This window comes from Lates calcarifer, linkage group LG4, assembly GCF_001640805.2.
Source record: "Lates calcarifer isolate ASB-BC8 linkage group LG4, TLL_Latcal_v3, whole genome shotgun sequence".
NCBI classification, from domain to species: domain Eukaryota; kingdom Metazoa; phylum Chordata; class Actinopteri; family Centropomidae; genus Lates; species Lates calcarifer.
The window spans coordinates 18,115,485-18,142,941 of record NC_066836.1 but is presented as its reverse complement, the minus strand read 5'-3'; the positions used below and the strand labels follow the sequence as shown (position 1 = coordinate 18,142,941).

Genomic DNA, 27,457 nt, shown 5'->3' with positions numbered 1-27,457 from the left:
CCTGTGTATGTCAGTGTGTTAGGGTTCTGATGGTGAAGGAGATAAACCGGCTTCTCTGCCTACATCTATAAAAGGGCACAAAGCACTCGGATAACATGAGTCATACTCAGATTCAATGCTTCATTAAACCGTGTTAGCGTGGCCATGTCCTCCTCTCTGAATTATAGATTTAGTACAGCAGAGAACACACTTGCTGGTTGCAAACTACAAGATGGTAAAATGTTATTTTGAGCAAAGTGCACAAGCAGGTGATGCACTATGGCATGCTGTACCTCCTAAGGGTGACTTCATTAGCTGAACAATATCTCGGCAGTTAATAATATTTTCTGTGTATTTTGGTTTCAGACCCCAGCAGACACTCGGCACACATGGACATGTGTGATGCTATGATGTGTGTTGAAGTTAAGGAAGTTGGCACGTAAAAAGCCAGGAACATTTATTGTTTTTTACAGTCTATGGGAACAACGTGCAACAGCAATTTTGTTGGGACCATGGGACTATCACAGTGTGCAACACCGCAAATTGCATTGGCAAGACAGAGAGGTGAGACAGTTTATTCAGATGCGAGGGGAAGAAGAGTGACTGGCCTCCAGGACTACAGTTTACTAACTTTGCTTTCCCAGTGCATTTGCAACATCAAACGTGACACACCGGAAAAACAAAAGAGGAGGAAAGGCAAACTCGTCTACTTGCAATGGGAGAGAAATCAACCATCTTTATTAGCATGTTTACCCACATGTGTAAAAGGGTATTATTATTGCATAACCACTGTGTAAAATATTCCACCTCAGTGCATATCTTTATCCCTACTAACCTTAAAAAATCTGCAGGATCGTTGTTAAAAATATTTATGTTAAATGTCTCCAATGGCAAAGAACTAAAATTATCATCACATATCTTGATAATTTTTCTGAATCTTATTTTCAACTAATGAACTGATGACACTGCCGAGGTAAAACTTGTGGAAAATTCTTCACCAGCTGAAGATCAGTGCAGGAGAAGTGCATGTTTTTGCGTATAAACGCTGTTATGTAAAGTGTAACTGAATAAGAATAACAGTATTAACCTCAAAATATCAATATTGTCAGGCTCTGTAACTGATAAAATTTTCATAAGCCATGGTTCTGAGTTTACCCACAATGCAACTTGCAAAAGAACCTGGTTCTGAATGCAGACCTACTTTTATAGTGACATATCAACAATTTACAGGAGATGGAGACAGTCAACAGAAAAACAACCCTTTGAATGGGAAGACTGCATAAGAGCCACATAGCAAATGTCCTATATATTTATACAGAGTGTGTGTGTTTGCTTACTCCTATTAGCATTGACATAAACAACATACAGGAAATTTACCTGCAAAGTGTTCCTCTCATAGCACCTAACAATGCATCTCCATATTAAAGGAAATCCAAAGGATTAAAGACACACAGAGCAGTAAAATGTAGCATACAGTGTATGTGCAACACAAACATCTTTACTAACAAAATCCTCTCTATTATAAAGTCAATAAAAAAGTGAGGCTTCATTATTAACTCCCCCAGAAAAAGCTTAAAGGGGTTTGAAGCTCAATATGTGCAAAGAGGTTTATAGAGGAAAGTTTTCATCAAACCCCTTTCAGAGCTATATCTATAATCCACAGCAAATTACATAACACTTAAAAGACCAAATTGAAGGCACAATATGGTGGGTTTCAAAAGAATAGTTTCATCTATTTGAATATTTCATATTTTTCCAAGTATACACAAGTTCGGGGTTATGTCCTTGTATAATGAAAGACCTCTCAAGGAAGAGGAAACACTGTGAAGTTTCCTCACGCCTGTCAACTCCTAAAACTGAATTTAAAAGCGCAGAGCACAAACTGACACGCAGAACTGAGCTGAACTCAGCAATTTTGTCAGAAAGCATCAAGTAGCTAACATTCACCCTCCTCTTGGTAATCCTTAGAAGTGACTCAGCCAACCATAAGAGCACATAAAAATGTCACTAGCCTTGGCTGGGGAGCGGAGAAGCTGCCGCACAGCTGGCTACAGTGGCCCACTTCCTCCTTGATTACACATTAATCTGATACAAAAACTATGAGCTCTGGCACTTCACATGTTTCTCCAAAGAGTCATTCATTTTTCAGCGGTTGCAAGTAACTCACTCAGTGTGGCCCAAATTTGAATTCTTAATACGGCGGTGTAACGCTACTCCAGCGTGTAATTGAGAATCCACTCGGTGAGCCAGAATGATTGTGGCACAGATGTCTGCAGCATCGGGTCCAAAGTGCCTTAGCTGTGTGTGTGTGTGTGTGCAAATGTGAGTGAGTACTGTATGTTTGTGCACATGTGAAACTGAAATAGACAGAAAGTACAGGAGGGTTGGGGGGCAAATTGAATTAAATACAAGATGAGGGTGTTCTGCATGTGAGAGACAAGAACATGGCTTATCAGGCTTTAGCATAACTGGAGCATGATGCATTAAGGTGTACACCGTGCTATATGTAATTAGCCCGTGTAAAGCAGTTGTGCAGTTACCAGTTGCTGCTATTTACATAATGGAAATATCACTGGAAACTCTCACAGTAAAGATTGGATGCAGTCTCTGTGAAATTCCGCCCCAACAGCAAAACAAGCTCCACTTTAGCAAAGTTTAATTGATAAATGTGAAGCTTGGTGCCATTTGATTTCAAAGTGAACTGTTGCATGTGATTGGGGCGCTAAGAACATGCTAACATCAGTCGCATCTCAGAGTGGGTATGCTAAATTTTCATATCAGAGGTCGTGTTTTTGCATCTTCTTCAGTCTAATCAGAAAAAACACAGCGCGTCAAGAGGTTTTTGCTGACAGATGTACAGTTCTCATTATAGTCCTGTAATCTTACAGAGTGGCTGCCACAGACAGGTAATTTACCAGTGAAATGAGGTTAATGAGACAGATGATAAGAGAGAGCCATTCAAGAGTGGGTTGGTTGCTGTTGCTTAAGCTACCACGTGCATATTCACACAATGTCCACCCTTGAGTCTTTTTTTCCTCTTTCTCTCTTTCTCTGTGTGATTATGGCACAGTTGGATCCACTCAAACAGAAAGGCAGCTGTGATGAAGTGGATCTCATTAGCAATCCCTCTGTTCTGGATACACCCTCGATCCGACACTTCTCATCTGAACACATAATCAGTAGGGAAACCCACAGCAGAACAGAAACATTCATGTTGCAAATAAGTGATCAGTCCACACCTGAAAAGATCACTGATTAAAATAAAAACCTCAATATTTCTGACACGCTGCATCGAAGTGAACAGATTTCTGTTTGAGGAGACAGAAACCCCAACAACATTTTTCAGTGTTGGTGTTGGGATTTTTTTTACATTACAACATCATGTGAATCCATAAGGGATTTCCATATAAATGGCTTTCTTCTCAGCCCAGATCTCTTTCTCTTTATCCTGCAGCCAAGAGATGAATCCTTCCTTCATTTATCTTTAATTGGATTTCCAATATAAACTTGTTATCCTTCAGAGGTCCCTTCACGTCTCTCTCCTTGCACTCAACTTTCTGGGGGTGACATTAGAAGCTTTGCTTGGCTGCTACATTATTCATTGAACCGACCCACACATCCGCAGCCAATAAAACGTAACAAAACTCGAATGAATATCCTCTGAAAGATTCATTTGGCTTTTTCTTGATTCATTTCCCGCTCAGCTGGATGCATTTTAATTCCATCCCACAACAACTTTTAAAAAAGAGTTTAAAGATCAAAGGAAGATATTGTGGATGAAGCAGAAACAGGTTAGACAATATCATTCAACAACATCATGAACCTGTTCTCTAAATCAAACTTCTCTTCTTGGAAGATCTTTTTCTGCCAGCCATAAATGGTTTATTATTTACTGGATTTTGGCTGTTTTTATTTAATAAAATATTTTATGGTATGATTATTTTCTGATACCTCTGTTTTTTAAGGATATTCCCTCATTGCCCCTTTAGTAAGTATTTTCTATGTATCATGTTTGTCATCTCTATTGTCTAAAGTTCACATTTAACCATGTACAGACCAAACACCCATTTATGGCAATTTTATATCAAACAGCAGTGAAAAACTTTAGCGGTTCACCATTACATCTAATATTCACTGATAAATAGCAAAAATAAAAGTAAAGAAAAACTAATTTACATATCAGTAATTAATAATTTAACACTTCTAAAAACTAAAGTAATGTGCTTCATCAGGACTGTGTGGATGAGGTTTGACCAAATTTGATTGAGGGTGGTGAGATGACTAACCAACCGTCATCATATAAGTATGTGATGTCACCTTTTTGTAACTTTGCCCCACCCACTGCAAACAACCTAGGACACAGAGGGGAAAAAAGAAATACAGAAATCCCTTGTGTGCAATAAACAGAATGGTTCCAATTTCAGTAGAAAGGTTGTTCGCTCATGTTGGATCATCACTTGTAATAAGAAGCTGTTCGAGAAAAATGTCTCCAGGGTCCTTTGTTCATGTGTTGTCAAAGTTAGTTTAAGATTTTTTGGGGTGATAAATTAAAGATTTCAAATACTTGTAGAATTGCAAAACAACCTGAAAATTTGCTGCAGATTTCAGGAGCTACAGTATATTACCCTCTGCTTTTCCCTAAGATTATTTATCAGAGCAGTGCTTCTAGCTTCGTCTGATATCTATAACCCCAAGAGAGAAGCCAGCAGCCATGGGAGAGAGAGAAATTAGCATTTAAAAAAGAGAGAAAACAATTAATAACTGGTTCAAGCCTCCCACTCACGAGTCCCAGCTTGGTTGTAGAGACGTCAACTCACCTAACCCCCATAAGGGCCTGTGTGTGGGTGCGCTAGACTGGCACCAGCTAAAAGCCAGCCAGCCAGAGATCCTCAGCTCTAACAGCTTGGCAGCGAAGTAATCGAGGCCTTTCTTGCACTCACCATCAGACAGCATTGAGTATTGAAGTGCGTGGGTGAGTGGAGGCAGGCGAGGCGGCTGAACTGTCGCCGGAGCCGAGATAACAAGGGAAATTAGCAACCTGAATACAGCTTCTAGGAGAGTCAAATTAAATCTTGTATAAAATGAATGACATGAAGGTGCAACGGCATATCCAGATGTAACACGCAAAATGCCAACATAATTAGACAGCTCCTTTTTTTCTTAGTATAAATAATCTGATTGACTGTAGCAGTTGATCCTAATGTGCCTTTCATATGCCCCAGTTGAAATAAAAACTAATATAATAATATAATAATTTGTAAAAACCTTTAAGGGAAATTTTATTCAACCTGGGTCATTTTTTTATTTCCTGATTGTTTCTGATTTCTAATAATTATGATATAATATCCAGCAGGTTAATTAAAACTTTTCCCTGGCTTAAATTCTTTTCTTTTGCTTGTGACTTCTTTAGGGGGCTATCTGCAAGGTTTCTCTGTTGCTAAACCTGGTTTCTTGCTGGGAGCATATGGTGGTGATGGTTACTTGCCAAGAGCTTCAGCCATTGTTGTGTTTACAAGAGGGTAGAATATGTCCTCTGAGCAGCACTGCTTCTTCAGGGCAGACCGGATGCTACAGTGAGTCGCTATTGGATAGTGACGAGATGGGCCTGTCAGACCAGGGCTAACTAGTTAGCATGCTAACTTCAGTAGAAGAAAAGAAGTGATAGAACTAGGACTGTTGTTGGAGACAGCTCTTGGTGAGTTAAGGAATGATACTGAACTCACACTTTACTCTGGTAAGTAAACAGCTGTTAATGCTAACATTGGTTATGTAGTGATAGCAAAACTTGCATATAGCTTCTTTAATGTAGTGCAAAGTCTAGTGGGAACCCCATCTCAGTGGCATGTCATCAAATATATGTTGATTTTTTGATTTGTATTGCATTGTCTAAAGTTGTATTGTGGAACTTAAGATATTGTTTACTGATGCCCTTGATGTGAGTAACTGAATGGTTTTACTTACTGCAGGTCTCCTCTGCCTCATCAGAGCCGTCGGGACACTCTGGTTCACCATCGCAGCGCCAGCGTCCCGGGACACACTGGCCATTTAAACAGGCGAACTCTGTAGGGGCACAGGTTTTCCTGGCTGCTCAGAGAGAGAGAGAGAAGCACAGACAGAGAATAACAGAGTGAGAACAGGAAGTTAAAGACAGGGTAAGCATGGTCGGCCTGCAGTTGGGCTTAAGCTCTGTCATGAAACTGGTCACATTATCTAAATCCCAGCAATCATCCCTCTCATCAGAGGAGATCAGGCTCATCATCTCTCACATTATTCCTATGCAGCTCTCTCCAGTGCTCACTTTCTCCCGATATCCCTCACTAATTATCTCCTCTTTCTCTATTTTCTTGACTCTTATTCATTGTGCCACCTCCCCTCCCTCCATCTGCTGGTCTCCAGAAACAGTCTAATCTCTCCTTCAGGTTTTCCATCACAGAGCAGTGAAATGGATGATGATTGCTGAACACCACAAGCTCATAGATATTAAACCTTTTACCTCGCAAACCCGCAAAAAGCTACAAACCAGCAAGACCACGTGCTGATAAACATGTCAGGTGTGCTGAGGATCGGAAATCAAAAACACATCAGGGGAAAAGCTTGTTTAAGCAATAAGAAGAAACCTGACAGGGATAAAAACTTTCACATTCGCAGCCCAGAGCCTATCACGGCTGCTACCAAAATCTCTCCAACCTGCTGTGTTCAAAGAGTCACGTAACAAATGTACTTCACACACGCACACACAAAAAAACACACTGTAAACCTGCAGCAACTCAGCTGCAAGCTCGGCCAGAGCGCCAGAAGCAGACAGAGGTCAGAGCCATTCAATTTCCTCAGCCTGTTTCTCCAGGAGGAGCTGCAGTATGGTCTAATAAATCACTGGCTAAAAGGCCCTCAGCTGAGCCCTCCGGTGTTGTTACACAGCCACAACAGTTCCTAAGCTGGCCCAATCTTGGCTCTGATGCTTCAAATTAGATATAGCGTTTAGAGATTAAGCTTGGCTGAGGGGCAATAAGGAAAGAGAGCAAGCAAAGCAGTGATTTTTCAAGAGTCTTTCTTTGCTTTGCTCAGCTCACACCACACTAACTCCGCTCTCACCACCTACTCAGACTCCAAGTCTTTCTTGACCTCCATTTTTAAGGCAGTAAAGATCAGGAGTTCAGTCCTCAGCTGGCTAAGACATATATCGTTTTTTCTGGTGTCATTCTTTCCATCCCACAGATGTAGGCTTGGTTTCAAGCCAGTAGACTGGCACACTGTTGCATCAGCTATGTATAAGTTAAAACACAGCATTCATTTGATAATAGCCGAGGATTTAAAAAGTTAAAATGGGTTTCACTATAAAAAATTAAAACATAGAGTTAAGACAGAACTTTAAATTTATATCTTCCTCTGAGCATAAGTCATTCCTCACTAATGGTTAAAAATATGGTATGGACTAATGATAAGAGTCATAGCGGAATTTTGTTCAGTACTTAAAATGGGAGGACATTTCTTGTGACAAACTACTTCCCTTTACATTGGATAACGTGTACACCTGGGCTGAGGTCAAATCATCTTAAGGAGGTTCCTTACTGAGTGAAATGACCTGGAAGTATCGTACAGTAAGTGACAGCCATGATAAGAGCTGATCAAATTTTCAAAACGCTTAGGAAAGGTTCTTCAGTGCTCCCTATTTTACTTCCTTTAGCACAGGATATACTGTACCATGGCATAATTGTGTAGCCTGATTTAGGTGCAGTTGGATTCTCTTTGCACTGTGGTTGTCTTTTCCTAAGCCAAATCTTTTCGCCAAGAGGGACATTTTCCGGAGACTTTTGTTAATGCATTTATTTTGAAGATGTCACCTTGACGTCTGAGAAACTGTAAGGGAAGTGTTTCACCTTTTTTGTCTTTTTTCACAGATATTTTCTGTATTTTTACTTTTCATTTGGTAGAGACACAGACAGGAAATGCAGTATGAGAGAGGGTGGGAGACTTACAACAAATTTACCTAGCCAGAGTCAAACCATGGATTTTCGGCTATATTTGGTTACTGAATGCTTCATTTCAAAGTTGCAGCTGTATTTATGATTTATGTGTGATCCAGTCATCCTCACCTTGGAAAAGACATGTGACTACAACAGAACAGACACAAGTTAAAGTAAAGTATGTTGTAGAAATTGTAAACCTTATAATTTCCATCAGTTTTACCGGGGTAAGTGGAGATGGTGCAACTGAGCAAAATAGCAGTTAAATTGTAGCAGTCTGACCTAAGATCATAATTATATTTGACTGTTGCAGTAATAATAATGTTCAGTTTGTGTTTTTATTAAATCAGTTACTTGTATCAATTAGTACAGTATTTGAATCACCACAGACCTTGTTTCATGTCAATAATGACAGCTTAACAGTAAAGACTGGACTGTAAAGAGATTTTAGTAAGTAAATCAAACTGTAAACCTTTAAAACTGGGATTATGAAAAGTGAAGGGCCTTAAACCTTTTTTCACACACCAACCATCTCTCTCCCTTTCTTTGGCTCACTTTCAAAATGCATAAAATGTCGCTGAAATCTAATTCTCACATTTAGAGTATGGGTCACTCTTAGAGTTATCTATGGTGTGGTTGTAAGTCTTGTTATTGCAGTCCAGCAGCAACAGTACATGATAGCCTGCCATGAGAAGCACTCAGATTAGAAACTGCTAGTTCCTGATTCTAAATCTTGTTTAATTGCCCCATTCTAAATTATCTCCTGTGTCAGAGTAACAAAGTCAAACCAATAACGGCTCATCTTGGCTTGTTTGAGGCTATCAAAAGAAATTATGAAACGTCTCATAGAGCTTCTCTAATAGGAAGAGTGTTTCAGGGGTAAATGTGTTTTCAGCCTGTAACCACAATCGGTGACCCTTGTTACGTTTCACTTCAGAAATGTAAATTAACATTCTTTTTCTCCTTTCCTGCAAAACATAATGAATTGACCCCATTAAGGTACTCAGACAAACATTCCCTCTCCTCCTTTTGTTCCTTCAGACATACGTCTCTCCCTGTTTTTCTTTGTTTTTTTTTTTTACTTTGTTTCCCTAATACCCAGTCCCTTGTCTAAGTCTGCCAGCAGTAAAAAAATAAACACATTTTTGATTGTTATTTTTCAACAGTTTAAGTACCACTTGTGTCCTCATTAGAGAGCTGGAATGTGGGCCTTTGTTAAAGGTGAAGCCGGATGATGATAGGGCAAATGAGGATTGTGACATCCTTTTAACCAACACCTCCCTCAAGTGTATAAACTCATTAGTGGTGTGCTCACATTTAAAAAAGGAAAATACACTCCTACAACACACACAAGCGCATATGTATTCACATTTTGCATGCATATTTTCAAAATCTATTTATCACTCATGTAGGTAGGTGTGGCTGCTAACTGAGAGAGCCTGAGGAACTACTTTTAAAGGCACAGCACCTTCCTCAACAGAATAATTAGATTCATACGATCCTCCCTACAAATCCTTGGAAGAAAATAAAGCACATTAAAATTCTTATTCAGGACCAAGTTCAACATTTTAACCTCCCAAACAAACCTTCCATTCCCATACATCGAAATCCCTGCATGGGTATTAATTAATCTGATTCCCATGAGATGAACAAAAGGAGAGATGAGGGCAATACTGAGAGTCTAAGGCGCTGCAGTATGTGCTGATTAAGACAGTGCTTAAGGCTTTGTTTGATCGCACGACAAAGACCTTGAAAATCTCAGGTTGATCCAGTACGTGGCCTCTGCGGGTCAGATGTGCCCATGTCGTGCAGTTTCTCTCTGAGAGCCTGAGCTTCTTACCCAATCCAACTGAGCTCGCTACTCATTTCAGTCGAGGTCTACGGGGGCCATGGTTCACTTGGCAATAATTACCCAGGCCATCTCATGCCATCTGCTTGGGATGACTTTCTGTTTTAATTAGGAGAGGTTTTAAAATGTTAGGCTTGTGGAGCAGGGGGCAGCGAGTGTGAGGGTGGGCTGAAGGGGAAAGTGACAAGAGAATGAGAAGAAGGTAAGCTGAGAAAATACAGGAGTGAGTAATAGCAGCAGAGATGGAGAGTGACATAGACAGTAATAATGCTTTATGGAATCCTAATGGAAAGTGTGATACTGAATAAAATCAAGCAGTATTACTATACTGTAGATGACAGGGATATCACTTAGTGAACATTAATCCCTAAGACATGCACTGCACACATGTAAACCCTCTCTCTCTCACACACACGAATATACAGTACACAAAGTGTTGTCTTGTATGGTGGACTTTTAGACACAGCTCAAGTACATCTCAGAAAAATCTAAGAAAAAACAAAAGCAATCCAGTGTTGTGTGTGTCACCTATCATGAGCATTACAAATGGGATTTGACACAGACAGAATGAGGGCCCTGCACAGGGGAGTTCACCCAGCCATGTTATGTCTCCTGGAGGAGGTACAGTGGGAAGGAGCTCCACGCTCCGACAACCCCACCTGGAGCCTTCTCCACTGGGGCCGATGTTTTCAGCGTTTCACTGGTTCTACTCCTTTTCATCTTTCTTACACGCCATTCATGTGGACGTGCACAGCAGACCTATATGCACTATGAGTTTGGTGTTACATTGGGTTGATATTAAACTTCATATGAAAATCAGATAGGAGCAGTCAATGTGGCTCACTGCTGATGTGACTGAGATATAATTTTCCTCTGAGGCTTCAGGTGTGTCAGGGTGGAAAAAGCTGCAAAGAAATCTGCCTTAACCCTTTCTGAGGAGCTGTTAAACAGCTTTTCACACTTTTAGCCAAGACAGCAGCATGGCTCATGGGACGGCAATGTCAGGCTGTCGGTTGGTTGATTGGTCAGTCTGTCCAACACTCACTGGAAATGTTTGTGTTTTTGTTTTTGAGAGAGTCAGTTTAGCATTGGACGTGGTTCAAGATAACCATGAGCCTCAACCACCACCATCACCAGCAACCAGTTGAGGGTGAAAATAGGAGCAATAACAAATTCAAAACGCTTTGCCATGGCAGTTGCTGAATTAATACAAAATTAATATAAATCCTAAGTTTTAAGCTTGTTGATTGGATATTTATTGCCATAGTGCACCTAGGGAGATGTAGTTGCCTTTTTCCCAGATTTTTTTTAATGTACACAGCCTTTAAGCTTAATCTCTTAATCAGAGGACCAAATATAATTATTAATCTTTTGTACTCTCACAACTCTGTATCTGCAAACTAATACATGAATTGTTAATTAGCAAATGTTAGCATGCTAACAATAAACTGAGATGGTAAACATGGTAAACATTATACCCTAAACATCAGCATCATGTTAGCACACTGATGTTTAGCATTTAGCTGAAAGCACTGACTGTAGACTCTTGTTCAAACATTAGTTTAGCTGATTTCCGGTATCAAACTATCTAAACTGAGAGCTCAGTGTGACAGGAATACAATTTGAAAACAAAATTCTACAGGATGAACATCTTGATGCACCATGTCAACAACTGAGCTCACTCAGTCATTCAGTGATGAGCAGCAGACAGTCTTCAGTCATCTGACATTCACACACACACAACTTTTTTTTTTTTTTTTACCATGAAAGATATTAATGACAGCTCTTTCCATTTGGGGGCCATGAGAAGCTTAATAGGTAATGCAGTGATAAGCACATTCTCCTGGGCATCAGAAGACAAATGGCCTCATTAGCTCAGAGTGAAGTAGGGGAGTGTTGTCGAAGCAGGAAACATAATGTATCCTGTTGGCTTTAACCGGCATGCAAATGACTAAACCTTCCAAAATTAATGGGATACCATGGTAGCATACAAAATACAGCATGGCATCAACAAGACTTCAGCCAAGCTGTTCTTGATTTTGTTTTTTGTTTTTTCCGAATGATTATAGAATATAATTAGCTTAAATTGAGTTTTGAGGTTTGCTAGAAGTGCCAGATCCACAGGTAGAAATTCTCTACTTTGATCAGCTTTACATCTCACAGGTTCATGTTGCTGAATTAAAAAATGTCCTTAGAGTGAGTGCATTATTTCTGTTGTTTATTCCTTTATCTGTACTTTTATCTGTCAATAGAGGAAATCACAGTCAGTCAGTCAGTCAGATCTGTGTGGAGAGCAGTGAGCCACTGGGACCAACAGGAAGACAAAAAGCCACATGAGACTGAGCTTTAACTCAGAAGTGGTTGATAGAGTATTGATCTGGAAACACAGAGCCACAGAGTAGTGGCATCTACAGATTAAATCTCTCCTTCTCACCCTCCCCTCCAGTACGTTTTTGCCCTTTTGGACTAATTGAGCGAATCAAATGTTAAAGATAAAGCCAAACGTATGACATCAGATATTGCTATTACCCTCTCCTGGTAAACCAATTTAGGTTCCAAACTTAATCACACCTAATTGTTTTTCATACCATGGCCAGTTCTTGTTTGTTGGTGGAGTTCTTTCTTATCCATTTAAATAAAACTAGATAAACTTGAGTGTGGCTGAAAGATGTGCATTAATTTATAATATCATGGTACGTCTTCTCCATTCTAACTATTCACAGTCATATAAAACTTATACTCACAAAGTACTGTATTTTGACAGGAAAGACACTGAACCAAATAAAAAGGGATATACTGTATATAAACAGAAACTTCATGTGGCTTCTTCTAGTTGGTTGACAGTATTGGTTGTTTCTAGGCAACAGTTTGTCCCACTCGAGATAAGTTGACAAAGATAGTGTCTTAAAAAGACAGCAGAAAAATTCTACATTAAAAAATGATTTCTCTTGAAATATATAACCTACAGAGAAGTCACTGATATCAACCTTTCTTTTAATCTTTACACTGTCATATTTTATACAAATTATTGTATATCCTTACTCCACCACCTGTCATTATTTTGTTCGATGTTTCAGTTTCAGTGAATGAAAAACACTGAAGCCTGCTATCAGGCTTGCATCACAACACATAGTGGTATGGGAGGCTACTTGGTGCTGCTCACTCCCCAGCATTTCTTGTGACCTTGTGTACTGATCAGAGACACATACTGTGCTAATTATAGCATCTCAGCCTGCTAAAAGACATATTTTCTCTCCTCCTGTCAGGCCACATTGGCACAAACACTTTCTGACCAAGGAGGAGACCGGGCAGCCTCAGCTAGCTGTCCCTTTGAGGCAGCCTGAGAGTGATTTATTTTAAAGACAGTTTGGTTCAGCTTGGCTAAACCCCAAGAGGTTTACCTCGATGCCTGAAGTATGACAAAGCAATATCAGACAGAGGTACAGGTGGTTGTACAGAGAGAGTGTGAGAAGGCAACGGGACACCGCCGAGCTACACTGATATTTAGAACAAGTCTTGATTTATCAAGCTGTTTTCAAGCTTCGATGATTTTTAAAAATTCATGCCTCATGTGATAGTCCACTTCCTTTAGCTCTGCATGCTCATATGGAGTATGCACGGGAGTGAACACAAACACCCACAGACATACAGTACAAACAGACACACACACACAAACATATGCACACACAAACAATGCACATACCACAGAGCAGAGAATTCAAACTGACCAATATTGCTGAAATCACACATACATCACTGTTTTACAAGAAAAGCTTGCCACTGCTCAACATATATACACACACACACACACACACCCTTCACTGCATGATGCCTTCTCCATGTGTCTGACCTTCTGCTACACTCCCTTTTTCCTGTGTTTGCTGGTTTAGAGAAGCAAAATATGGTTGATCTACAGCCATATGTCAACATTTTTATCCTACAGCCTGGCATCATCACTGTGACACACTGTACCATTACACAAAGCATGGGGCTAGCCAAACCTTCAGGGACCTCTGCATATTGTATAGTCAAACAAGCTGAACACACTCTTTAAATTAAGTTTGGTCAAGTGTGAAAAGAAGGAGATATGAACGACACGTAAAAAATCTCAGCATTCTGGACGTGTGGCAAAAAAAACATTTCTAGGTCCCAAGTGTGTTGAATGTACTGTCAAGATTCAGGAAGGAAGAAGAGGAACTTCTGCTGAAAACATAAAATACTGTGACTTCAGAATAACACGATCAGCAGAAACAACCATTTGTTGATGGTTTCAAACACAGAAGAGGATGATATTAGATCCTGTTAAGCTTAATGATGTGTTTGGTTGATGTAGAAATGTTCTGGACATCTTGAAGGTCCCTGTGACTCATGATAGGTTGCTGACTTAGAGTAGTGTAGTCAGATAACGAGCTACATTAGATAACGATACTTACAATTTGTATTCCAGCATAGTACTATATGCCATATGACATACGTTAAGGTGCTGGAGATTGAATATCTCCATTTTTGTGACAGTGTAGAATCATATCAACAAGGAGGTGTCAGGTTCATCAGCAAAGAATAAGGCTTAGAATATGGTAACAGTGCCTATATTACCACATTTATGAATAGATAAGATCCGAACAAGAGAGAACAAGACGAGAACAGACAATGGAGGGTGATTCAGATAAAATATAGCCCGTTTCAGAATGTACTGTTCCCTCCTTTACAGCTCACCTATGGTATTTCTAAAGCAGCATCAGTGATGCAACCTCACTGTAATGTCATCCAATCCTACATAATTACCACCTCTGCTGGAAAGTCTAACCTAGATTCAGCCAGGAATTTCACATCTCATTATGGAGTTAAAACAATTGTTGTACAAGTGGTTACACAGTTATATTTAGAGGTACAGGTTCTGCTCTCTGGGGTGTTCCCAGTAAGAATTTCCAGCATCGCACTAATGATTCAGCTGGGAGCCCAATCAAACCCCAGGGGCGTCAGAATAGAGCCCAGCCAACTTGTATCACTGAGATATGGAAGGCATAGCTTCAATAGAAATGCCTCAGGAAATGAACAGGAGGAAGGTGTGATGCACCTACCAATCTGCAGCAGAGCAGCAGGTAGGAACCACAGGGATGTACGTTACACCTTGCTTCATGTGCTGAAAGTGATTTGTGTTTGTTAGAGTAGCTGACAATTAGCTGATGTGGCTCTGCCTGACTAGGGCAATGTTTCTCTGATATTTTTTTCTGTGAGGACAGTTGTGCCTTCGGAAATATGAGCAGCTGTGATGAAGAGCCAAGCAATTACTGAGCATTTCATTGAGAAACCTGTGCTTGGAGTAGAATAAAACATTTTGGCAGAGCAATCTAATTATGGCGGGCAGTGGCGGAAGTAGGCGAGATTTTAACAGTGGGTGTTTGCTGGAACCAGACCCTACTGCTGTTTCTAAATCCTTGGCAAGGGTCAGATAGTGTGTACTTTTTCCACAGCTGGAGTTAGTGAATGCATCCCCAAATCCTACTTTTATCAGAAAAGAGCAGGAAAACAGGAAACTTCCTATTAAATCTAATCCTGCTGAACAGATGGATGGGCCTTTTGTGGGAAGATAAAACACTGAAAGCCTATTTTGATGAAGCCTGTTTCTCAAACAAGTTCACACATAAATTACAAAAAGAAAAGGAATTTATAAAAGGAAAATGCAAAAGGAATTAAAAGCACTGTTGAAGGAAACTTTGCATTTAATCATTAATAGTCAAATACATGTAATAAAGCACACATCTACAACTGGAAACCTTCCAACTGAGGTGCCATCCAGGTAGAAGGAGACAAGCTGGTTGGTGCAGTCTGTCACCTGCCCCACAGTTTTTAGTAATAAAGTCTCCCTGGTCTAGAAAACACAGAGGCACACAGTTTGAGGACAGGTCTCTCAGCCAAACAGCTGACACATTCACCACTGTTCTTCCCTCCAGAGCATCTCCTCCACGCTTCAGTGGAAATGACTCCAAATCAACACAGCAGCACAGATGCTCCTTCCTCCTGGCCTGAAACACCACAGTCTGCAGCCTGGACTTCAAACCAAGGTTCTGGTGAACACAACTTAAGATATTCTGCAGAGGTTGTAGCCTTCTGCTTTGTGTTGTGTTGTGTTGTGTGTTATTGAGTCCTGAGGTCTTGCATTTCTCATCGCAATCACAGCGGTCTACCCAGACCTTTCCCTCAGAGATGTATTGATCAGATTCCCTGTTTTTAGCCTTTAATGATTCAGGGAAGCTTGACTGCACACACATAATCTTTCTCAGCAATGATTTGCTTCACATTCAGACGGTTTAAACCACCTTAAACCTGCAGCTATTCAGCAGAAAGTGCAGTCTTTTTACTATCAGCACCTCCATAGGCACAGCTGGGGGTTCAGAAGCTTGCTTAAGGCGGATACTCAAAGATATTTGGGAAAAGAAAAGGAGAGCGTTTCACTTTCCCAAAAGTAGAGCCCAAATCTCCAGTATCTTAAGACCACATCTTTAACATCAAGGCTATTGCTACTCATATATTCCAGTATTAGTTTTCAAGTTACCAAAGACTTCTTAGATTAAAGCCTAGACTGCAAACACAGTTAAGAAATTAGTAGCGGAGAGCATTTCAAAGCCTCGTAGAAGATCTCAGGGGGAAAATATCAGAGCTGTGAGTTTACAGTAAAACACACTGCAAGTTCACTGAGTAATCAGGTGTACAAATTCACTGATATGAGCATTCAGTGCAAAAGACTGATTATAAAACATCTGACTTCAGGACAAATACCATCTGAAGTGTCCCAGCACACACTACAACTTTTGCACATGAACACACATTTATCTTTCTCTGCACTCTTGTCCAACCTTACAGCATCGGTAAAAAGATGAAGAACAGCCTTTAACCCTCTTTCCCAGCAACTTCAGAACAAGTATGACTCAGAATTGAGAGCCTGTACTGCTGAGCAATGAGATGAATAGGAATTAATGAGGAGAATCCCAAAGTGATTTCCCTCTCACATGGACAATCTCGTCTCAATTTCAATCTAGCTGCACACAGGAGACACTACTCTTAACAATCATTATCCCGCTGTCAAACGTAATTATAACTCCAGGGCCAAATGCCATCACTCACCATTGAGACCTAACTGACACAGTCCAGAAAGTCTGTAACAATTACAGAGGTGGTGGGGCTATTATTTTGAGATGGGTTTGTGATGGGAATATTTCTTGCCTTTTAAACTTAACCAATTCAAACCAGATAGCTAACCAATATAAAACAGCAGTCTATAGCCATGTCAGCATGCTAACATCTTCAAAAAGACAATGCCAACATTGTCATATTAACACAGTCTAGGTAATGTTTACCATGTTCACCATTGTCATTTAGCTTGTTAGCATGCTAACATTTGCAAGTTCACAACATTTCGTAAAAAACAAAAACATCAATTTAACAGTGGTACAAGAGGGAAACTCTGGAAACTTTCCAATGTCAGAAGGATTCCCAAATGTTTGTACAAATTTTTATGGCAATCCATCCAACTGAAATGTTGGACCAACATGGACTGACCAGCACTACCATGGCTAAAACAAAGGTGCAAATGAGACACACTCTAGCCAGATGGCGAAATGTTGAAAAGGTGTAAATGTAACTTTCCAAGATGTGGTCATAGTCTTACTCCTCCCAAGTGTAACTAGGTCAGTGAGCGATCTGTGGAAATAGCCACTAATAGAGTTGGTCCCTTGTGAGATGGGCAGCTAAATTATCCGTCCCTCTCCTGTCACATATAAAGTGACAGGAAGAAAGCCCCTCCAGCAATTTCAAAACATACTGGACAGTCATACAGAAGGTGTCAGATGCTCTTGTAGAGTTTATCTGCACCCTGATCAATGGATTATCTGCATGGGTGAGGGAGTGGCATGAATGAGATCCCATGAATTGAGGAAAATGTTAATCTCATGGGCAAGTCTAACAGTGTGAGTTATACCTGTGGTTTTACTAAATTCTGGATGGTTGGTTTTTGTTGTAACCAGATTGCTAAACTCTACCTCTTCTGGTGTTTTTAGCTGTTACCAAAACCTTCAGTTGAGTTTCCACTACCCTTTGGACTAGAGTAGGATCAATCCTGATTTGCACGCAGCCCCATCTTGTGTCAAATTTTGTTCACCCTTCAAAAAGTGTATCCCCATGTCTGTAGCACTGTCCAACATGATTGGGGGTCAGGGCTTAAGTTAAGATCAGGTTAATGCGAGGAGAAACACAAATCAATGGCATAGTACTGGGAAGACCTGGACAGAAATCATGATTGTAATCTCACTAATGGACATATCGACAAAGGGTAAAAGAAACTGTCTGGATTTCATGAAAATATGAGAGACAAGTCTACATTAGACCTATTATCCATGACAAGAGCTAAGGGTATTTGGGTCTCTGAGATTTCTTTGCATTGAGACTGCTGATCTTAGAGTATATAAATTAATCTATGAGAGTGCTTGCAGCCAACCCTAAGTATGTCATTACATTCCTGTTTCTGAATACAACACAGAAAATAAGATAGTTGGTAAAAGCCTTCAGAAAGGTTTACATCTGGTCTAATTACTTTTGAGTAGTCTTCCATTATTTATCCTGAGCTTACAATAGGTCTGGATTTAAGAATAAATGCTAAAAAGTGCCTTGCCATTCTAAGTCACAGGCAGCCAAATGCATTAGGAGAGCCTACAGTGCAGTCACTCCTGTATATGGAAATGTGTGCCACATTGGATTATGGTGTCTGTCTACTAACTAAGGGACTGTAATGGGAATTGGGAGATTAGCCTTTTACCCTGCAAAGAGAATGAACCACATCTCTCTCTTCTCTCCATCTCTCCTTCCTTCTCTCTTTTTCTTGCAAAAACCTCCAATAACATGAAACACAATGCCAGCTGCAGACCAAATTTTCAGAGAAACCCTGACTGTCCTGAAGACTAAGGCATTCAAATTGCTGTGAAAAGGCACTGAGAGCAAGATTTTACATTTCCCACTGCAGACGAAAATTTGCATAAGTGTAATACTGCCCGAGGTTAAATTTCTTGTTCTAGAAAATCTGCCCCTAGCAACAAGAGACTGTAATTAAGACAAACAGCTGCTGCCTTTGAACATAACCCAACAGTTACATGTGAACAACACACTTACACGCACATTTGCCCACTTCTGCACATGTGTGAGTAAAACTTGTTTTTCCATGTTTCAAGCTTCAAATTTTGTCTGTTTTTTGGGTTTTTCTTCTTTCACCCACAAAGACAAACAGCAGAATTGTGTCACACAGGAAGAACAAAGTCGCAGACAGGTATCAATGGACTCTGTGAGGGCCGATATCCTTTAGTGTGGGCCAACCAGAAGCCCACTGTAAAAGGGAACCAATCAAAGAGTCCAGCAGCCACCCACCACAGAAACAGATTACTTAAACCGTGACTAAAGCCTTCCCTCTCACCACCAGAGCAGCTGAATGTTAGCAAAGTAGCACAATGCAGCTACTGTTTAGGGTTGGGCACATACTATAAGCTAAATAATGCTTTGAATTAATACTCTATATCAAAAGATTGAATACACCCTGACACCCTGAGGGTCAGAAGGGCATGTGAGGTCTGAATGTTTGCTACCAAGCACAGAAAATGACACAAGGTTGTAAATACTCCATGTAAATTATTAATAATGAAATCCAACCGGAACACTTCACTGTCAAAACAGACAGACAGACCTCCCTCTCTCTCTTAGCACTGATCTTTTCCTTTTTGCAATGCAAGACCATACATCTGCATTTGCCGTGTAGAGTATCAGTATGAGCAAATACCCTGCATCTCCAAGTGAGTGCCTTTGGAAAAATGCTGAAGGTGACACAGCAACTATGCTCTTTACTGCCGTTTCTTTCATGCATGTAAAGCTCAGATGGCTCTATTAAAAGCACGGTACATTTGTTATGCACTGGAGAGGTAGCATTTCGGTTGGCCTCACTTAAACTAATAGGAGAGAAGCAAAGAGGTTTGTTAGCTGTTTTTATAATATCTTACTTAAGCCTTAATGGGCTGAGGAATATGGCCGCATTGGTCTAATATTTCCTGATCAACCAAAATGTCATAACACAAAACTGATTTAAAGCATGACTGGGTAGACTAATCAAGCAAAACTCTTCACAGGCATTGATTGGAAAGTTATAGGAAGGTGAGATGGCTTTGGCAGCACAACACTTCCAAGATTTTAGAGACTCATATGAAAGCACATTTAATTCTATACCTCAAATGAGCACATGGGTTTGTGCTGCAAGACAAACATTAGTGCCAATACAGTAGAGTTACATCACATTTGTTTCTGCATTCACAAAGCCATTTCTACAAGCCTTTAGCATAAAAGCGAAAGCAAGCTTGCACATTAATGTCAAGATCATGACATTCTTTTTTACAATGCAATGTGTGAAATAGGCTGAAGCCTTCAAATGCAATAGCAGCTTCCTGTTGCATGAGGCAATTTAATGAAGGTTTTTCTGGGGCATTTTCGCTGCTACTTCTACCCTGAAATAATGTATGTGATGTCGAGATTCAAAGTAGGCCGTAGTGCTGTATGCAAAAGTGAGGTTTCTGCTGCGCAAATAAGAAATATGTCTTTGTGGACCACTACAACTGAAAAATACAGTAGATAATGACTTTAGAGTAGGGACAGGAGTCCATATTGGAGGAGGTGGAACAGATGGATGCAACAACACCTGTATATGATGCACTCTAGCACTACTTTGTGAAGTGGGTTGTTGCAATGTATCACACATGTGTGCACATTATAGGTTCTGCTATTAGGCTCAGGCTAAACACGCTATTATTTGGCCGATGTAATGTAGCTTAGTGAATTGGTATTCAAATGCATAACCTATGTTGTTTTAAAAGGCAATAAAGAAAGCCTGCTTTGCCACCGTTAAATACAGAAAATGTACTTCAAACAGCATTGTAAGTAGAGCAGGAAAGCTGCACGTACGCCAGGTGTTCCCAGCAGTCTGGCTGTCTGATAGGATGAGCAGATGTTCTGCAGTGAGCAGGAGCCTCCCATAAAGATGCTCTGCTTGTCTTCATTCAAACCAAACGGCTGCCATTGGTTTCACTACTTTGCAGGCTTTGTGTTTGCTTTGCGGCCTTGTTGCTGCCTCCCTATATCTCTGTAGATACTCTCTGTTCAGCACAAACGTGATAACGTTGTGATTGCGACAGAAAACACACACTCAACTTTGACCTTTCTGAAGGAGAGACAACAGGTGAGTTTTAATGGGCTCTCTGTCTTATCTGATCTGCATCACAACAATAATACTGCAAAACAACCGCTCTAAAATCAATGACACTGCAGCACTCTTCTTCCCTGCCCCCACCCCCCACCCCCACAACAACAACGCTCTCCTTGGCTTGCCTCTACACTCTCTCTTTTTTCTCTCCTTTCATTTTTCTCCACTCTCCATCGCTCTTGTTCATCTTTCTCCAGTGATCCATGTCACAAGAGATTACATCATTTCTCCTATACAAAAGGTAACGCAAAAGCAATAAAACAGCCCACATTTTGTTATGTATGTGTGTATATAAAGTCCACGGTACAATGTGTGTGTGTGTGTGTGTGCCTGTGTGTGTACATTTGTGAGTGCATGCGAGTGGCCGATGGCTGTGCATTTAAAACATACCTATCTCTAGGCAGAGCTTTGCTGCTGAGCTTTGATCACAATATGCCTCCCTAAAGCACATGAGGTCAGGCAAAACTCTGAGAAACCAGCTGCAGCTAATATTTCCCACTACTCTGCTTTCTACCAGCTATATACTTTTTCAATAACACTTCCAGGAAAACTTCTGCTGAAGTACTGAGCTACAACTTTGGTGTTAACACACACAGTCAGGATGACTCTTGAATAAGCATTAAAAACGTATGCAGGCTATGATTTAAATATGGGCTCTCTAAATTGAAACAGGCATAGCTGACCTTTACAGATATGAGATCTACTTTTTCCTTTAAGGGGTGAAGAAATCTATTAAAAGCTCCATATTACGCTGTGATTAAAGGTAAAATGATGAAAAAGTACTTTCATTTCAAATTAAAAAATCAAGTTCTAGCTACAGCATTTGGAAGGATTTGGCAATTTTGAGTTTTTGCACATTCCTAAGCTATATCTAAATCATGATAAAACTAAGTGTGTTGGTGAATAATAACATTTTCATTCCCTCTGGTTCATACACATCGCGTTTACTAAGAACATTTCAAAGAAAGCTAAAAAAAATCTAATTCTGGCTGCTGTTTTAAAATCCAAATTTTAACAGAGCAAAAGAGTGAAAGGGGGGGGGGTGCTTTGATGTGAAACAGGCCTGACAGAGGACTGAAAAAAGCTCCTCTGCAGAGAAGCTTTGTGCTCTGCACACACCCGCTAAATTGTCTCAGAGTCTCTCATGTTATATTCCTCCAGTCAAGAAGTGTCACATTTTTCTTGCTACAGATCTACACTGAGAAGAGTGTCAAGCATCATGAGTCTGTAGTCTAGACATTTGATCAGCACATGTAAACTGGTCTTCCACTAATTGGAAGGCTGGTACAATTTGATCGTCTCTGTCTGGCTGCATTTAAGGCCCCTCACACTTAAAACTCTACTGCCGGGAAAATTAGTCAAAGCCAGAATCTTATTTGCTATCATTGTTCAGATACTGCAGTGTTTGACGCCATTAAATACCCATTTAACTTAGCTCATAAATTCTGCATTGGTGCAGATCACACATCATTTCTTGAGAGGAGGGGGAAGCTAGTTTTTCTTTACTACAGACTAAAAGCCTTAAGAACATTCAGGACCTCATTCAGCTGATGCTTCATAATGACCAGCTGAGTGAATGAAAGAGAAATTCAGAATGCCTAAATATGTTCATAATATACACAGCAATGGGGAGCACCAGGCAGACCAGGGTGCTCACTCCGGTCACAACATGAAAATGTGATTTAATTAGGGTTTCTGTGAAATTACACTGAGGTCTATTCTGTCCTGCTTGAATAGACCATAACTAGGGGTGGATGATGTGGTCAAAATGAATGCTGCCATAATTATCACTGTATCATCTCTTATTGATAGAGTATGTTAATGATATTTAGTGTGAAAGGTGACACATTCAAAATAAACTGTTCAATCCTCAGAATCATATGTTTTAACAATTTTAATAGTCACTTAATCATTAAGTCATTCTACAGGAAGAATGAAAATAACCAATGAAGAATGATAAATTATAATATAAAATCACTGAATCTCCTTGCCTAGCTGCATGTAGTTGACCATTGTTTCTTCCCTTTGTCTTCACACCTCTGCGGCCCTTTGAAGGGAATGCATAGGTCACAGTTCATTTCTAACCAGGCACAGTGGGTCCGATGGCTGTGCTGACGGAGGAGACACATAGGCAGGTGGAACGATTTCACAGCAGTGACTGCCCCACACGCAAAGCTTTAACATTGTGATGGTGAGTCAGTGCGTGGCTGGGAAGGAGGAGGTGAATGTTTCTAGTTGTGTGAGTGGTGGTGACACTCATAATTCATCCAGCTACACTGAATCATCAATAAAGACAAAGAGGCTGAGGGTTTTGGTTGGTCTGTCAGAGCCATTTGCGCATCATTTCAATTCACTACCACGCGTGCTGCTGACGCTCTCTGTTACCCTGGCTTGGCTTCAGAGTGGAATAATGTCCTCCATAGGTCTGTGATGAGTGTGTGTACTCATCCACAAACAGATAAATGAAAATAAAGTGAGAGTCACAGCCACACTCAGCCAGTTCCAACATCCCCGGAGCTGTCAGCAAAGACTCACAAGCACGCCTGTTGAGTCACATTAAGTGGCATTTTTTCACAAAAATGACTCACAAGTTGCAAAGGGGCCACAGTTTCTTGCACTGTGTGCCAACATCCCCCCTTGTGGGTTTGTTTTTTTTTTCTGACAGTGATTGTGGATGAAAGGCGCTGTCTGCCCAGATGCCTGTGGCCCTGAGGTCTGGGTTCACAGAGCAGACAGCCGCTCTCAAACATCCAGCATGTGTCTTATTGATTTTCAAGCTAACCTGGGTTCATTTCACCACTGCCACTGAATCACTGTTACAATAACTATGTCCAAGTGTAGCAGTGTCACTTTATCTGTGACATTTTCATACAAACTGAAGAGTGGGATTTCAAAATGAGCTCAGCTCTCAACTCATTAAAAAACCAACAAGGTTTCACCAAATGCACACACAGACTGTTCTAGTTCTTCTTATTCATTTTTTTACTTGACATTTACTACAGTGTTTTAGGCACCCTGTTGTGCTATACATTTTGTATCATTAACTGGCAACCAGAGAAGCTCTAAATATACAAGAAAGGCAGATAAAATGGGAATATGATGTTATGTGACACAAAATCTTGCATGTGAAACTTCCTGGGTTCGTGACCTCTAGTAAACAACATGATTCAATTATAGGCACGACAAAGTTTTAATCGACTTAAAAACAATTAAAATTTAAGGAGAGAATCCAGTGTTGAAATTACACAGATGAATATTCTGTTTAAGAAAAAACAGTGTTGCACAAACTACAGTTTACGCTGTTGTTTCAATACCACAGCAGTATTTCAACGATTCAACTGAACTGAAACAGCATTTTTCACGAGGCAAGACACACTGCTAAGTGTCCCCCCAGAGAAATATCTGCTTTGAAATGAACAGTTTTCTGGGAGGGTAATGTTTAAAATGGTGCAAACAAGTGCTTTCGTTTAGGTGTTGAGCACTAAAAAGTTAAGTGAAATGGGGGATAAATACATGGTGAATGGGGGCAAGAGGTTGAGGCTGAGTGATGTTTTATACCCTCACATTAATCCCCCCCCCCCCTCTCTCTCTCTCATCCTCTCTCTCACTCAGCATCTCTGTGTAGCGACACTCACTAATCTGAGATAATAGCTCAATTGGAGCTGCAGACTTCTTAATGATCACTTTGGGCAAGGTGGCTTTGAGACATGCAGACATAGGGCAGTAGGCCAGTAGGGCCAGCAACCCAGTAAACACTCACAGTCACACACACACACACACACACACACACACATGGATGAGCGCTAGACAAAGCTATGGCTTTCAAGTGTTTTCCCACACTTGATGCCAGCAAATGCAAACAGCAGAGCATCATGGCAGAAATTTCCAGTCAATATCTGGCTGTCAGAAGCAGGAAGCTGATTTAAAACCTGATTACTACACTATTTACTACAGCTACTCCTTAATGATTAATGGTCAAGTATCTGCATTTTATCACTTTGTTACTTACATGTGCTGTTTTATTATTCTATATCCATCTTGCTTAAAGTCAAACTGAAATTAAAATTAATTTTTACTGAAAAATCAGTATATTAGAGTTGAAACTATTTTTTTTTAATTATTATTATTATTACTCTCTCTCTCAATTAACCATGAATCGCCTAGTTTAAACATCAGAGCAAAACCTAGAGATATTCAGTCTCCAGTGATATAAAACACAGAGAAGTAGAACACCATCACAATTAAGAAGTTGAACCAATGAATGTTTGTTATTTATGCTAGAAAAATATGACTTCAATGAATAATTGGTTATCAAAATAATTGAAAATAATTACTTTTTTAACCCCTATTCTTCTGTGTTTTGACTTGTGTACTTAAGTCAAAATCACCAGAAGGAGGAAATTTAAGTGGTAGATTCTCCTTCATTACTGCTCTACAGGGTGAATTTTCAGTCCCAACTTGATTTTTAGGTGTTAGGACAGTCTGGTCATTTGCCATCGCCACACTAGGATCCAGGGGCCAAAGATTATAATGACTCAAGGACCCAAAGAGAAAGAGAGACTTGCCTTAGCACTCCCCTGTTATAATACAGGACAAACACAACAGAGTGTCCAGGAACTGCCAGTGACTCAGCAGGTGTTGAAAAACAGAGTAATGTCAAGTGGGAATCAGCTCAGTCCTCCCAAATGCTGAATGTTGTTAAGGGACAGGTGTCTAAGTGTCTAGGTGTCTCTTGCTCACAGTACACAAAGCTATGCTATGTGGGTGTGTTGGAGAAAGGAAAAATAACTTCTGGTATCAACAGTCATAGCCATACAGTGCTATGACATTTTTAATCCAGAGGGTTAAAGGTACTATAGGTGAGTATCTTATTTAAAAACATCCAAAAATGTATTAAAATCATCAACAGAATGTGACGAAATAACAGTTTTTACTTCAAAGAAGTCTACGAGTTGTGTTGCAGAGATATCTACTGTTATATCTATATCTATCTATATCTATATCTATATCTATATAAGATATAGAAATAAATATAGATATAGATATAGATAGATATATGGATATATGTTTATATAGATATATCTGCCCAGAGGTTAAGAAACCACATGGCAAAGATGAGAAGTGATAGTAACAGAAGGAAAACGAGTTAAAATTGCCGTTGCTTTCCACTGCTGGAGACAGCTCTTAGCAAGTAAATTCATGAAGTCTGATGGTGACCTCACAACATTTCTTCTACTTCTAGAAAGAGGACCATAAAAGCTTAGCTTCCACAAGAATCACTGTAGTTTTTATTTCCTTGCATAAAAATGTATGGAGACTTCAAATTTCAGTTCAATGACTCCTTGATATTCTCACAATAAACACAGACACACAGCTTCTGATCTAAATGAAAAAAGGATAAAAGTTGCAGATAATATGATAGAGGTCAATTGGACTCAGTCAGTTTGTAAAGATTTTCAAAATTCAATCATTTTTACCAAAAAATGTTTGCTTTATCCAGACTATTAAAACATTGTTACACTAATTAAGGCTCTATCAAGATTATGTGAACTGCAGCTAAGTGAGTGAACAGAAAATAAGTTGACCACAGACCCAATGGAAAACATGCCTCATTGCATTTAAGAGATAAAGGCATAATCCATTCCATGCTGTGTACAGTTGTCAACAGCCGTGGAGACTACAGAGAGAATTTGATAGGAACACAAACATCTCCTAGACTCACCCTACAGGTCAAAATGATTTCTTTCGCTACTTTATACCACTTCACTCATTTTTATCCCGCAGTCTTTGTTGTTCCAGATCATCAGCAACCCCTCACTTCTCTGCTATCAAACGCATCCCTTCACACAGCACAGACAAGGAGACGCAAAGACTGTGGCGAAACACATGCACACATCAAAACATGTGTTTAACACTGATAAGTCAAAAGCGCTACAGGATGATGGGTATCGCTTTTCCCATAACCTCTGTGACAAACAGCATAACACGTTACTGTATTACTCTCTTGTGTTTGTAAGTAGATCCAAACAGCTTCTTCATGGTTAATTAGGGGATATTATTTTAATGAAATACCGCTGCAGGGTACAGTCCGCCCAGCAAGGAGAACAACAACCTGCCAAAGCAATAAAAACACAGCCACCTGTACTCAAAATGTAGAACTAACTGGAAATGTTTGTGCTTTTGTTGGAATCTGTTGCTGACACAAGAGAAGAGAAGAGAAGAGTCGTAGATGGTATCAGAGCCAAATTGATTCTAAATAGCAAGTATGTACAGTATGTTTAAACAGACATGCAGGTCACACAAGACATGATTTTAAGTGAGCATTAAGAAAGCTGGAGATTTCTGACAGCAAACCCTTTTCTCTCTCTGAAAAGGGTG

At 40.0% G+C, this 27,457-nt stretch overlaps 1 protein-coding gene across 3 annotated transcripts in view; it reads right to left on the bottom strand.

The window, feature by feature from the left end:
• Positions 1 to 27,457, bottom strand: part of LOC108883819 (low-density lipoprotein receptor-related protein 8) — a 75,230-nt gene that overhangs the window by 43,208 nt on the left and 4,565 nt on the right. For all 3 annotated transcript variants that reach the window (XM_018677321.2, XM_018677323.2, XM_018677322.2), the window contains exon 3: positions 5,941 to 6,063. In XM_018677321.2, the coding sequence (XP_018532837.1) occupies positions 5,941 to 6,063 (123 nt within the window). The remainder of the gene's footprint in view (positions 1 to 5,940; positions 6,064 to 27,457) is intronic.